The sequence below is a fragment of the Carcharodon carcharias genome, chromosome 15, assembly GCF_017639515.1.
Source record: "Carcharodon carcharias isolate sCarCar2 chromosome 15, sCarCar2.pri, whole genome shotgun sequence".
NCBI classification, from domain to species: domain Eukaryota; kingdom Metazoa; phylum Chordata; class Chondrichthyes; order Lamniformes; family Lamnidae; genus Carcharodon; species Carcharodon carcharias.
The window spans coordinates 44,059,891-44,072,888 of record NC_054481.1 but is presented as its reverse complement, the minus strand read 5'-3'; the positions used below and the strand labels follow the sequence as shown (position 1 = coordinate 44,072,888).

Here is a 12,998-nt window from a genome sequence, read left to right as displayed (position 1 = left end):
TAGGAACGTTACAATTCAAGCCCTGGCTTCTATTCAAAGCCCCAATATTTTTATTTCAAGTTTATATTCTTCATAGATGGGTAATATAAAAGCTCCTAACTAACCTTGTGGAGCATTTCTGCCGTCCAGGAGGTAATTTAGTTTATGGAATTATAAATGTGAAATCAACATTAATCTGATTTAATTAGGTAATATGGGGAGGAAACAAGTTTGTTACAAGGCTATCTCTCAACTGCATTCTATCACTCATTGATTTAAAGTTCAAAGTTGTTTTTTGTTTTCACAGTGTGGCTTTCAAAAAAAAAAGTACACTCAGAACAGTAAAATCCATGAAATAAAAGCAAAAATACTGCAATGCTGGAGATCTGAAATAAAAACAGAAAGTGCTGGAAAAACTCAGCAGGTCTGGCAGCAGCTGTAGAGACAAAAACAGTGTTAGCGTTCCAAGTCCGCATGACTCTTCGGAGCTAAAGAGAAGTAGAAATGTGATTAAATTTATGCTGTTTAAGAGGGGGTGGCACAGGTAGAGCAAGATAGAAAGTACAGGGGTAGGATGGAGCTAAGGAAAGATTGACAAAGATGTATTGAGCACAAGACAAAGGGAGTGTTAATGGTAGTGGTAAAGACTAAAGAAGGTGCTCATAGTAGTAGCATAAAGGTAAGTTAGCAGAAGGTGTTAATAGCAGAACAAGGGTCGGCGCTCAGTGAAAGCAAAACATAAAAACAAGTGACAGGTGGCCGTGTGTGGGGTCGGGGGGGGGGTCAAGGGTGAAGGATATTAAAAAAAATGAATGAATAAAAATAAATAAATAGGAAAATATATATTTTTTTAAATGGATTAAAAAAGGAGCCATGATGGACGAGAGTTCATGGTCTGAACTCAGTGTTAAGTCTGAAAGGCTGTAAAGTGCCTAATGGGAAGATGAGGTGTGCTGTTCCTCCAGTTTGCATTGAGCTTCACTGGAACATTACAGCCAGCCAAGGTCAGACATGAGAGCAAGATGGTGTGTTGAAATGGCAAGTGAAAGAAAGGTCTGGGTCATGCTTGCGGACTGAGCGAAGGTGTTTCGTAAAGCAGTCACCCAGCCTGCGTTTAGTCTCCCCAATTTATTTTTATTGTTCAATTTTTTCTCAACCGCCCCTCCTCCACACAGCCAACCATCACTTGTTTCTATGTTGTGTTTTCACAGAATGCTGACCCTTGTTCTGCTATTAACACATTCTGCTATCTTACCTTTATGCCATTATCAGCACCTTCTTTAGACTGTACCCTTACCATTAATACTCCCTTTGTCTTGTGTCCATGGCATCTTTATCAATCTCTGCTTAGCTCCCATCTATCCCTGACTTTCGATCTCGCTCCACCTGCTCCACCCCCCTCTTGAACAGTATAAAATCCAACACATTTCTACTTTCTCTTTAGTTCTGAAGAAGAGTCATAAGAACTCAAAACATTAACTCTGTTTCTCTCTCCACAGATGCTGCCAGTCCTGCTGAGTTTTTCCAGTACTTTGTTTTTATTTCAGTATAATCCTGAGCATGTAACCTCCAGCACTGATAATTCATCACTGTAGTTTCATTGTTATGATTAATATAGCTTTCCCAGCTGCTTTCAAAATCCCCCTGCATAACAACACTTTCCCAACTGCCCTCCTCAGATATCTAATTGGTTAGTCAACCAGATTGATAAGTATTTCTTTCCACTTTTTCTTTTTTGTCCTTTTGGTCACCTCCACATGAGCATTTGGTGCCATTCTGATTTAGACAGATATCACCACCTTGGTCATATTGTCACTTGGTCAGTGTCCTGGAAATCCCTACCGAACAATGTTGAGAGTACCACCATCACAAGGGCAGAAGTGCTTCAAAGAGAAGGCCCACCACCACAGGACAACTAGGGATGAGCATTAAAATTCTTCTTTGCCGCATCATCCACAACCCAAGGACATACTTTTTTTTAATGTTGTGTCATTTGTAATTTTTATTTTCATTGGATATTTGGATATAGTTGTATGAAAGTGGAAGTAATGGCTAATTTTAAAAATGAAATCCTAGTTATGTTGGTCTAGGCCTTTATTTGAAGATGTCAACTCCAAGACAGTGGCAAGTTTGATTGAGTGTATTGTCACGCAAGGGTGCAAGACATGTCTTGCTGTGTCTTAAGTGGCTAACTGTTCTGATAATTATATACTCAAGATGAGTGGAGTTTTTAGGATATACTGCACAGTAACAGGCCATTTGGCCCAACCAGTCCATGCTGGTGTTTGTGCTCCATTTGAACCCCCTCCTAAATCTATCAGCGTAACCGTCTATTCCATCCTCCCCTTGAATGCTTCTATACTATCTGCTTCAGCCACTCCCTGTGGTAGCGTGTTTAACATCCTCACTATTCTCTGGGTAAAGAAGTTTCTTCTGAATTCCCTATTGGAGTGAATAATCCGTGAAGTGGTGTGCACTATCGCCCATCTCCAAGAAAGTGATCATCAGCTATTAAAGTGTCAACACATAATTACTGAAATACTGGCTGTGGGCAGCTGTAACATTTGATGCCTGATTGCAATCTGGTGCCGTTGACATGGGCTGCTGCACCCAAATGCCCTGTTCACACAACAATGAGCTGCTGCAACAGTAGTGGCCTTGTCACTTCCACAAAGCTGCTGCTCAGAGGCGAACTGATTTCAGTTTCAAAAACAAATAGATTTCTTTGTTTCCCTTTCCTCCCTCAGCAAACATTTTGGCACATTAGTGTGGAGTTGTGTGCCATGAAGTTGTGCCCTGTAATTCCCAACATGCAGAGATAAGGTGCATCCAATACGATGGAAAGGAAAATTTGCAGGAAGTATTATCATCCTCTGCCTCTTAGTATGCTGGCCCTCAGCATTAATTTGACTCGCATATTAATTTGTTATCTTTTGTCCTAACATTGGTATGTGTCTCTCCAGCAATGGTAACAGGAGGTTATTAGAATTATTGAGAAAATTATAGTGGTGCTGAGCTATTATCCTGCTGCATCTCGTGTGCCTCAGACATCCCATTTCTGAAAGAGCAGCAGAATTTTACCATAAAAACAAAAAAACTACAGATGCTGGAAATCCAAAACAAAAACAGAATTACCTGGAAAAACTCAACAGGTCTGGCAGCATCGGTGGAGAAGAAAAGAGTTGATGTTTCAAGTCCTCATGACCCTTCAACATGGCGTATCAAGAGAGAGGAGGGAAATCAGATGAATGAGGAGAGAAATGACCTCAAACCTGGAGGGAGCTGAATGATGGATGACATTTTGAGCAGCAGATGAGCTTCGGCAAGGGTGGAAGTGGGTGGTTATGGGTGGAAGGTAGGTTAGAAGAAGGCTTATGTGGCATGCAAAAGCACTGGCATAGACCAGTTGGACCAGAAGGCCTGTTTGTGTTGTAAGTTCAGTAAAGAGGCCCATATGGCAAAGAGGTATGGGTTTATAAGCTCACCTTGGGGCTGGAATAGCTTGTGATCAGGCTGATTCAACCTGACACAGTGGCTAGGTTGGGGAGATTGAATCAGTGGCAAGGATATGCATTTTATGATGATGGCTGAAGACGGTAGCTTTGGTCTTTCCATTATTTAACTGGAGAAAATTGTGACTAGTCCAAAGCTGAATGTTAAGACATGCGGTCTGGTAACTCAGATAGTGGAGGAATTGAGAGAGGAGGTGGAGAGATAGAGTTAGGTGCTAGCCTGTAATTCAAACCAGCATTCCAACAGAGTCAAATACTGCAAGGTTCCAGCTAATTTGAGTATTGCTGAAAAAATATTTTTTTTTTGGTCAAATCTTTTTGTATTGTACTAATCCAGAAAGGGAACAACAATTTATACAGTATGAGAAGAGAGTGCTGATTGGTTGCCACTAACAGGCTGCTGCTGTCAAGCCAGAAAGACATTCTGCCTATCACACAAATGAGTAATGTGGTATACGAATTTCAATGCCAGTGTGATGCTAGGTATATAGGCCCTATGTCCCAAAAACTGGCAGAATGTGTCAAACAGCATGTCCCTTCCACTGTTCACAACGGGCAAGGTACAGACCGTACCCAAACAGCCAGTGCATGCAAAACTCAAATCACAGTGTCCAACGTTAGATGTGATTCTGCAATTGGACAACACTTGCTAAATAATCCTCTGTGTGCTAAGATTTAAGATTATCAGTTGGTTTTAACTGTGATGTATTCACGTGTACTGGAAGCTACATATATTAATACACAAGGCTTGTTCTTTACAGACAGAAAGAACATGTACACGTTTTATGCCTCTTTCAGCTAAACAAAATAAGTGGACAGCCATTTGTTGGTTCATTCCTCAGGTCAATGCTTTGGCCAATCAGAGTCAAGCTGCCTGCCTTAAATTTCAAAGTGTTTGGCAGTTAACTATCAGTCACCATCACCTGGTGCATTCTCCATGGCAATGCCTCCACCAGAGTCCAGTTACCAACCAAATCAGCACTCTCTTCTCACACAGTATAAAGTGTTGTTACCTTTACATTTGGTATTCTTGCGAATTGTCCTGATGAGTACAAGACGAAAAGCTTCGACAAATAAATCTCTTTTTCAGCAATATTCAAGTTCTGTGCTACCAACCAACTAGTTCCATCCAACGTTGCTGGACAATGACGAGTTCTTTAAATGCCATACATGTCCAGTATGCAGGATTGGATTTAAAAGTCCAAATTTGCTTGAAACACTCAATTTTTTGTAACATCAAAGGCTTGTTCTTTACAGACAGAAAGAACATGCATCAAAGTCTTTCTTTGCACCTGTAAAGTTATTTTACCTTTTTAACTATATTCCTTGTTTTAGTTCTTATCTCTTTCTTTCTCCTTACTGGATTTGTAAGTTTTCTTTTTTCTTTTGTTTTTCTTCCTGTTAGATATATCTTTCAACAGTAAATGTTTCTTTTATTATAGTCATTCTACAACACAGAACTTCGCAATTTGTTTCCTGGGTTCTTGCAGTTACCAGGTGGTCAATTGTTATACATGTTACAAAATGATAAATGGAGCTAGCGAGTTTAATTTACCTTATTAACTGTAGACTGTATCTGTTATAAAGTGGAAGCAGTTAGGAATTAGTAATTCCAAGTCCTCTAAATGGTCTCTTTATTTTTAGTGCACCAATCATGATTGAACAAAAACAGTCCATTCAATGTAATGCCTTTAAGGAAAGTGGCACGCTATTTGAGGTTGAATCCTGCGGATTTTTGTCGGTGAATAAAATAAAATCGTTTGGACTAAAAACAGAAAATGATACTCTGGTTAGTCAACATCTGTGGAGGGAGAAAGAATTACATTTTCAGTTGAATGACCTTTCATCAGAATTGTATAAGATCATTGCCCTGAAACACTAACTCTTTCCACAGATGCTGCCTGGCCTGAGTATTTCCAGCATTTTCTGCTTATATTTCAGATTTCCCACGTTCACAGGATTTACATGGAGCTACCCAAGCCAACGGCAACCACAATGTAAATATGCCAAACTTACTCAATCCAGCCACAGTGCAAACCCACTTTTACCTGGGCTTCTTCGGCACCTCAGAACCATCAGATCAAATGACCCATTGACCGCAAAATAAATAGCCTACTGGCTGCTACTTCTGTGTAAAAGAACCATCATACCGAAGAGAGGTTGATTTGAGATTGCTTAAAATACACACTTGTTGACACGCCACACTTCTAGATTTTCCACACTTTCTTCTGCTTCTCATGGGAAAACATATCTCCTGAAAACCGCCAATCATATTATTAAACACAAGTTATCATTATCAAACACTTCTTCTTTCGTAACAGTATCTTGTGTTTAACTGACTGTATATTTTGGAGGCCATCCAACCTTATCAAACTTGTGCTATTTTCACTTTGACGACAATCAAACATGCAGTTGATAAGTGCCATATTTAACAGGAATTAATAGTAAAACAAATTCATTCTTTTATGAATATTTCCACAGGACTTGACTGTATGCTCTTACTTTACAATTTGTTCCGTTATTGGATATTGTAATATTCCCAGTTTCCACAAGTCAAAGAAAAAAAATTACATTTATTGGCACTTCAGGACATCTCAAAGTGCTTCACAACCAATGAAGTACTTTAGAAGCGTAGTCATTATTATAATGCAGGGAAACAAGGCAGCCAATTTGTGCACAGCAAGCTGCAACAAACAGCAGCAAGATCATTAATTTTTGGTGCTGGTTGGAGGATAAATGTTGTCGTGGAGATGGGGAGAGCTCCCCTACTGTTCTTCCGTATGTGTCATGGGACCTTTTGTCATACCCAAAAATAGTAGACTGGGCGTTGGGTTAATGTATCATCTGAAAGCTGACACCTACGACAATGAAACACCCCTCTGATAATTCACTATTTATGGGACCTTGCTGTGTACAAATTTGCTGCCTTGTTCCCATATTGTAATAGTGAGTGCACTTCAAAAGTACTTAATTGGCTGTAAACTGCTTTGGGATATCCTGAGCTGGTGAAATGCAGAGTATGGGTGCAATTTTATTCTTTGCTTCTATCTTTCTTTCTTCCATCTTTCTTTCTTTCGATCTATCACAGAATTGTTGTTACTGTGCAGAAGGAGGCCATTTGGCCCATTGTGTCTGCACTGGCTCTCCGAATGAGCATTATGACTCAGTGCCATTCTCCTGCCTTTTCCCCATAACCCTGCACATTGTTTCTATTTAAATAATCATCTAATGCCCTCTTGAATGCCTCAGTTGAACCTACCTCCACTACACTTCCAGTCAGCGTATTCCAGAGCCGAACCACTTGCTGTGTGAAAATGTTTTTCTCACATTGCATTTGCTTCTTTTGCACAACGCTTTAAATCTGGGCCCTGTCATTCTCAATCCTTTTATGACCGGAAACAATTTCTCCCTTTCTACACTGTCCAGCCTCCTCATGATTTTGAACACCTCTATCAAATCTCCTCTTAGCCTTCCCCTCTCCAAGGAGAACAGAACCAACTTCACTATATTCATAACTAAAGTTTTTCATCCCTGGAACCATTTTTGTAAACCACTTCTGCACTCTCCAAAGTGTTTGCATCCTTCCCAAATTGTGGCACCCAGGACTATACACAATACTCCAGCTGTGGTCTAACTGGTGTGCTATACAAATTCAGTATAACTTCCTTGCTCTTGTAGTCTATGCCCCTATTAATAAAGCTTAGGATACTGTATGCTTTATTAATTGCTCTCTTCACCTGTTCTGCCACCTTTAATGACCTATGTACATAGACACCCAGGTCCCTCTGCTCCTGCACACCCTTTAGAGTTGTACTTCTTATTCTATATTGTCTCTCCATGTTCTTCCTACCAAAATGAATCACCTCGCGCTTCTCTGCATTGAAATTAATTTGCCAGCTATCTGCCCACTCCATCAACTTGTCCATATCCTTTGAAGTTCTACACTGTTCTTCTCACAGTTTACAATGCTTCCAAGTTTTGTATCATACACAAACTTTGAAATTGTCCACTGCACACCAAGATCTAGATCATTAATATATATCAGGAAAAGCAAGAGTCCCAATACTAACCCCTGTGAACTCCATTACAAACCTTCGGCCAGGCCAAAAATATCCATTACAAAAACAGAATTACCTGGAAAAACTCAGCAGGTCTGGCAGCATCGGCGGAGAAGAAAGGAGTTGACGTTTCGAGTCCTCATGACCCTTCGACAGAACTTGAGTTCGAGTTCCATTGACCGCTGGTTCCTGTTACTCAGCCAATTTTGTATCCATGTTGCTATTGTCCCTTTTATTCCATGAGCTATAACTTTTGTCAATTCTGTGGTGCAGCACTGAATCAAATGCCTTTTGGACGCCCATGTACACCACATCAACAGCATTACCCTCATCCACCCTCTCTCTCATCAACATCTCTTCAAAAAACTCCAACAAGTTAGTTGAACACATTTTTCCCTTAAGAAATCTATGCTGGCTCTTCCTAATCAACCCACATTTTTCCATATGACTAATTCTATCCCAAATAATTGTTTCTAGAAACTTTCTCACCACCGAAGTTAAACTGACTGGCCTGTAATTGTTGGGCTTATCCTCACAACCTTTTTTGATCAAGGGCATAATGTTTGCAATTCTCCAGTCCTCTGGCACCTCCCCTGAGTCTGGGGAAGACTGAAAGATTATGGCCAGTGCCCCTGCAATTTCCACTCACTTCCTTCAATATCCTTGGATGCATCTCATCCAGTCCCAGTGCCTTGTCTACTTTAAGTACCAACAGTTTATCCAATACCACCTCCTTATCAATTTTGAACCTTTCTAGTGACAGAGTTTCCTCCTCTGTCGCCATGGCCTAGGTAGCATCTGCTTCCTTGATAAAGACAGATGCAAAGTATTAATTTGACACCTCAGCCATGCCCCCTGCCTGCATGTGTGAATCCTCTTTTTGGCCCCTATTCAGCTCTGCTCCTCCTTTTACCACCTTTTTACTATTTATGTGCAGAGAGAAGACTTTGGGAATCCTCTTTATGTTGACTGCCAGTCTTTTCTCATCCCTCTTCACTTCTCTTATTTGCTTCTTCACCTCTCCTCTGAATCTTCTGTATTCAACTTGGTTCTCAATTGTATTTTCTACCTGATACCTGTCATAAGCAAACTTTTTCATCTTTATCTTAATTTCTATCTCCTTTTTTATACAGGGAGCTCTGCATTTGTTTGCCCTACCTTTCCCTTTTGAGGGAAAATAAAATTTGACCTGTCCAAACCATTTCTTCTTTGAAGGTAGCCCATTGTTCAGCTACAGTTTTTCCTGCCAACCTTTGGTTTCAGTCTATCTGTTCCAGCTCTGTTCTTGCCCCATTGAGGTTGGCTCTCCCCCAGTTAATTATTCTTACTGTGGATGGCCCACTGTCCTTTTCTACCATCACCCTAAACCTTATGATACAATGATCACCGTCTTCTAAATGTTCCCCACTGACACTTGATCTACTTGGCCCACCTCATTTCCAAGAACCAGGTCAAGCAGTGCCTCCTTTCTTGTTGGACTGGACACATGCTGCTGGAGAAAATTCTCCTGAACACACTCTAGGAATCTTGCCCCTCTCTGCCCTTTACATTACCACTATCCAAGTCTATATTCGGGTAATTGAAGCCCCCCATTATAACTGCTGTATAATGTTTGCACCTTTCTTTAATTTCCCTGCAGATTTGTTCCTCTACACCCTTCCCACTAGCTGGGTGGCCTGTAGACTACACCGAGCAATGTGATTCTGTCCTTGAGCCCTCTAGGACATTCTCTTTCTCCAGCACTGCAATGCTGTCATTAACCAATACCACCACCCTCCTCCTTTTCTTCCAGCCCTATTTTTCCTGAACACCTTGTACCCAGGAATATTTAGCACCCAGTCCTAACCTTCCTTGAGCCAGGTCTTTGTTATTGCCACAGCATCTAATTCCGTATGGCAATCCGTAACTCACCAATCTTATTTACTATACTCTGTGCATTCACATACATGCAGTATAACCCTGATTTAGATTTCATTACTTTCTCCCATTCCAGCTCCTCTTATTAACTTACTATTTTCTGTTCTAGTACTATCTGTCCCTCCCAGTATTTTGTGCAACTTGATATTACTCTCTGATGTTTTCTCCTGGTTCCCACACCCCTGCTGAGTTAGTTTAAAGCCCCCCCAACAGCACTAGCAAAATGCCTTGCAAGCAACTCAGTCCCGGCTCATTCAAGTGCAACCCGTCCAGCTTGTACAGGTACCATCTCCCACAGAGCCAGCCCCCAGTGTCCGAGGAATCTAAAGCCCTCCCTACTGCACCATCTTTCCAGCCACACATTAATTTGCTCTATCTTCCTACTTCTATACTCACTTGCACATGGCACTGGGAGTACAAAGAACAAAGAAAAGTACAGCACAGGAACAGGCCCTTCGGCCCTTCAAGCCTGCGCCGATCATATTGCCCGTCAACTTCATGGGTCTGTATTCCTCTATTCCCATCCTATTCATGTATTTGTCAAGCTGCCTCTTAAACACCACTATCTTATCTGCTTCCACCATCTCCTCTGGCAGCGAATTCCAGACACTCACTACCCTCTGCATAAAAAAACTTGCGTAAAAAACATCTCCTCTATAGTTTTCTCCTCCTTAAATCTATGTCCCCTAGTAATTAACTCTTCCACCCTGGGAAAAAGCTTCTGACTATCTACTCCATCCATGCCACTCATAATTTTGTAAACTTCTATCAAGTCGCCCCTCAATCTCCGTCGCTGTAGTGAGAACAATCCAAGTTTCTCCAACCTCTCCTCATAGCTAATAACCTCCACGACCAGAATTGCGCGCAATATTCCAAGTGTGGCCTAACAAGGTTCTATACAGCTGCAGCATGACTTCCCAGTTTTTATACTCAATACCCTTGCCAATGAAGGCAAGCATGCCATATGCCTTCCTGACTACCTTATCCACCTGCGTTGCCACTTTCAGTGACCTGTGGACCTGTACACCCAGATCCCTCTGCCCATCAATGTACTTAAGGGTTCTGCCATTTACTGTATAATTCCTGCCTGTATTAGACCTTCCAAAATGCATTACCTCGCATTTGTCCGGATTAAACTCCATCTGCCATTTCTCCGCCCAAGTCTCCAACCGATCTATATCCCGTTGTATCCTTTGATAATCCTCTTCACTATCTGCAACTCCTCCAACTTTAGTGTCGTCTGCAAACTTACTAATTAGCCCAGTTACATTTTCTTCCAAATCATTTATGTGTACTACAAACAGCAAAGGTCCCAGCACTGATCCCTGCGGAACTCCACTAGTCACAGCTCTCCATTCAGAAAAGCACCCTTCCACTGCTACCCTCTATCTTCTATGACTAAGCCAATTCTGTATCCGTCTTGCCAGCTCACCTCTGATCCCATGCGACTTTACCTTTTGTACCAGTCTGCCATGAGGGACCTTGTCAAAGGCCTTACTGAAATCCATGTATATAACATCCACTGCCCTTCCATTGTCGATCATCTTTGTCACTTCCTCGAAAAACTCGATCAAGTTAGTGAGACATGACCTCCCATTCACAAAACCATGCTGCCTCTCACTATTACGCCCATTTGCTTCCAAATGGTAGTAAATCCTGTCACGAAGAATCTTCTCCAATAATTTCCCTACCACTGACGTACGGCTCACCGGCCTGTAATTTTCTGGATTATCCATGCTACCCTTCTTAAACAATGGAACAACACTGGCCATTCTCCAGTCCTCTGGGACCTCACCCGTAGCCAGTGAGGATACAAAGATTTCTGTCAAGGCCTTAGCAATCTCCTCCCTTGCCTCCCTCAGTACTCTTGGGTAGATCCCATCTGGCCCTGGGGACTTATCCACCTTAATATTATTCAAGATGCCTAACACCTCTTTTTTGATCTCAACATGATCCAGGCTATCTACACACTCTTGCCTAGACAAATCGACTGCCAAGTCCTTCTCTTTGGTGAATACTGATGAGAAGTATTAATTTAGTATCTCTCCCATTTCTTCTGGCTCCACACACAGATTCCCACCTCTGTCCCTGATTCAGAGATTACCACTTTTGAGTTCCTGCTTGCTAATTTTCTACCTGGCTCCGTAAATTCTGTCTGCAGCACCATGTTCCAATTTCCTACCTATATTTCTATCTAATTTTATACAAACCCCATGACATCGGTATAAGCTGAACCCTTCAGGTGAAAACAGGATCAGGTTTGGTTGTGATGCCTCTGAGGATCTCTCAGTCTCTTGGCACTGACTGGCTGGTTGTATCTGCAAGGATACCTTTAGCAATGTAGGTGACAGCAATTAGCACTGTAGCTCAGAGAAAACTCAGTGTGAGGTTTCAAGCAGGCAGGTATTGACCTTCCGACCTGGCTGGCTCATCATCCTGGGGATAATTTTCCTCATGTCGGGTGGGCCGGTCGGGAATGGGCACGGAGCTGACTGGCTCCGCATCGCCAGTTTACATGGGCGGGCCAATTAAGGCCCACCCAGCATGATTCTCAGCCGGTAGCACTTTACCTGTGCGGGCGGAGGGAGCACGGGGAGTTATGGCCTGCGTTCTTTCACGCATGCACGCGAAAGAGTGCAAAATTCTAGATTAAGTTCATATTGAAATATTTAAATAAAGTTAAAAATTATTTAGACATGTTCCCTCGTGACAGTGTCACATGAGCTGGGACATGTTTATGAATTATTCAAAAAAAATTTATAGATTTTATTAAATCCCACCCGTGGATGAGGTTTCCTGAAAAACGCGAAGATTGCTTGGGCTCTTTGCCTGCCCACCAACCTTAAGATTGGGCAGGCAGCCCTGTTAATTATCTAAATTAGTCTCTTAACGGCCTTAACAAGCCATTGACAGTTTAGCAGTCGCACAGATGCATCTGGCGCATGCTTGCCGAACAAAAGATCTGAATGATGCGCAGTGACATTGGGACGGTCACCGTGCATCATTTTACGCGTCAGTGTGCTGGGTCCACAACTGCATGCCGACATGAAAATTCTGACCCTTGTTGCTTGTACATTCAATCCAGGAAACTACTGGATCCAGTAATCTTGAATGTGTTCTTGAATGGAATCTTGAATATCTTGACACTATCACTGTCAATAATGACCTCAATTTTCTGACAGGAAGATGATGAGAAACTCATCAGAGAGATTCAAAGTGAAGCTGAAAATGAACAAAAGAAAAGGATTGGAGGTAAGTCACCTTAAGTTGTTACATTATATAGAAATTTCAGCACAGAAACAGGCTATTTGGTTCAACTGCTGCTGGTGTTTCTGCCCCACTCAGAACATCTTCCCAGCCTACCTCATCTCACCCTGTCGGCATAACCTACTATTCCTTTCTTCCTTCATGCTGGCTTTTTGGATTGTATTTATTCTTGGTTAAATTTGATATCACAGTAGCTATGATAGTAAACTTACAGCAGATTCTTGGTGTTTGAAGCATATAAAGTTACCTGACTTTTTGCAGTTAG

At 41.7% G+C, this 12,998-nt stretch overlaps 1 protein-coding gene across 4 annotated transcripts in view; it reads left to right on the top strand.

Annotated features, from left to right (window-relative positions):
- Positions 1 to 12,998, top strand: part of rnf216 (ring finger protein 216) — a 220,941-nt gene that overhangs the window by 198,151 nt on the left and 9,792 nt on the right. For all 4 annotated transcript variants that reach the window (XM_041206801.1, XM_041206802.1, XM_041206800.1 and 1 more), the window contains one exon: positions 12,649 to 12,718. In XM_041206801.1, the coding sequence (XP_041062735.1) occupies positions 12,649 to 12,718 (70 nt within the window). The remainder of the gene's footprint in view (positions 1 to 12,648; positions 12,719 to 12,998) is intronic.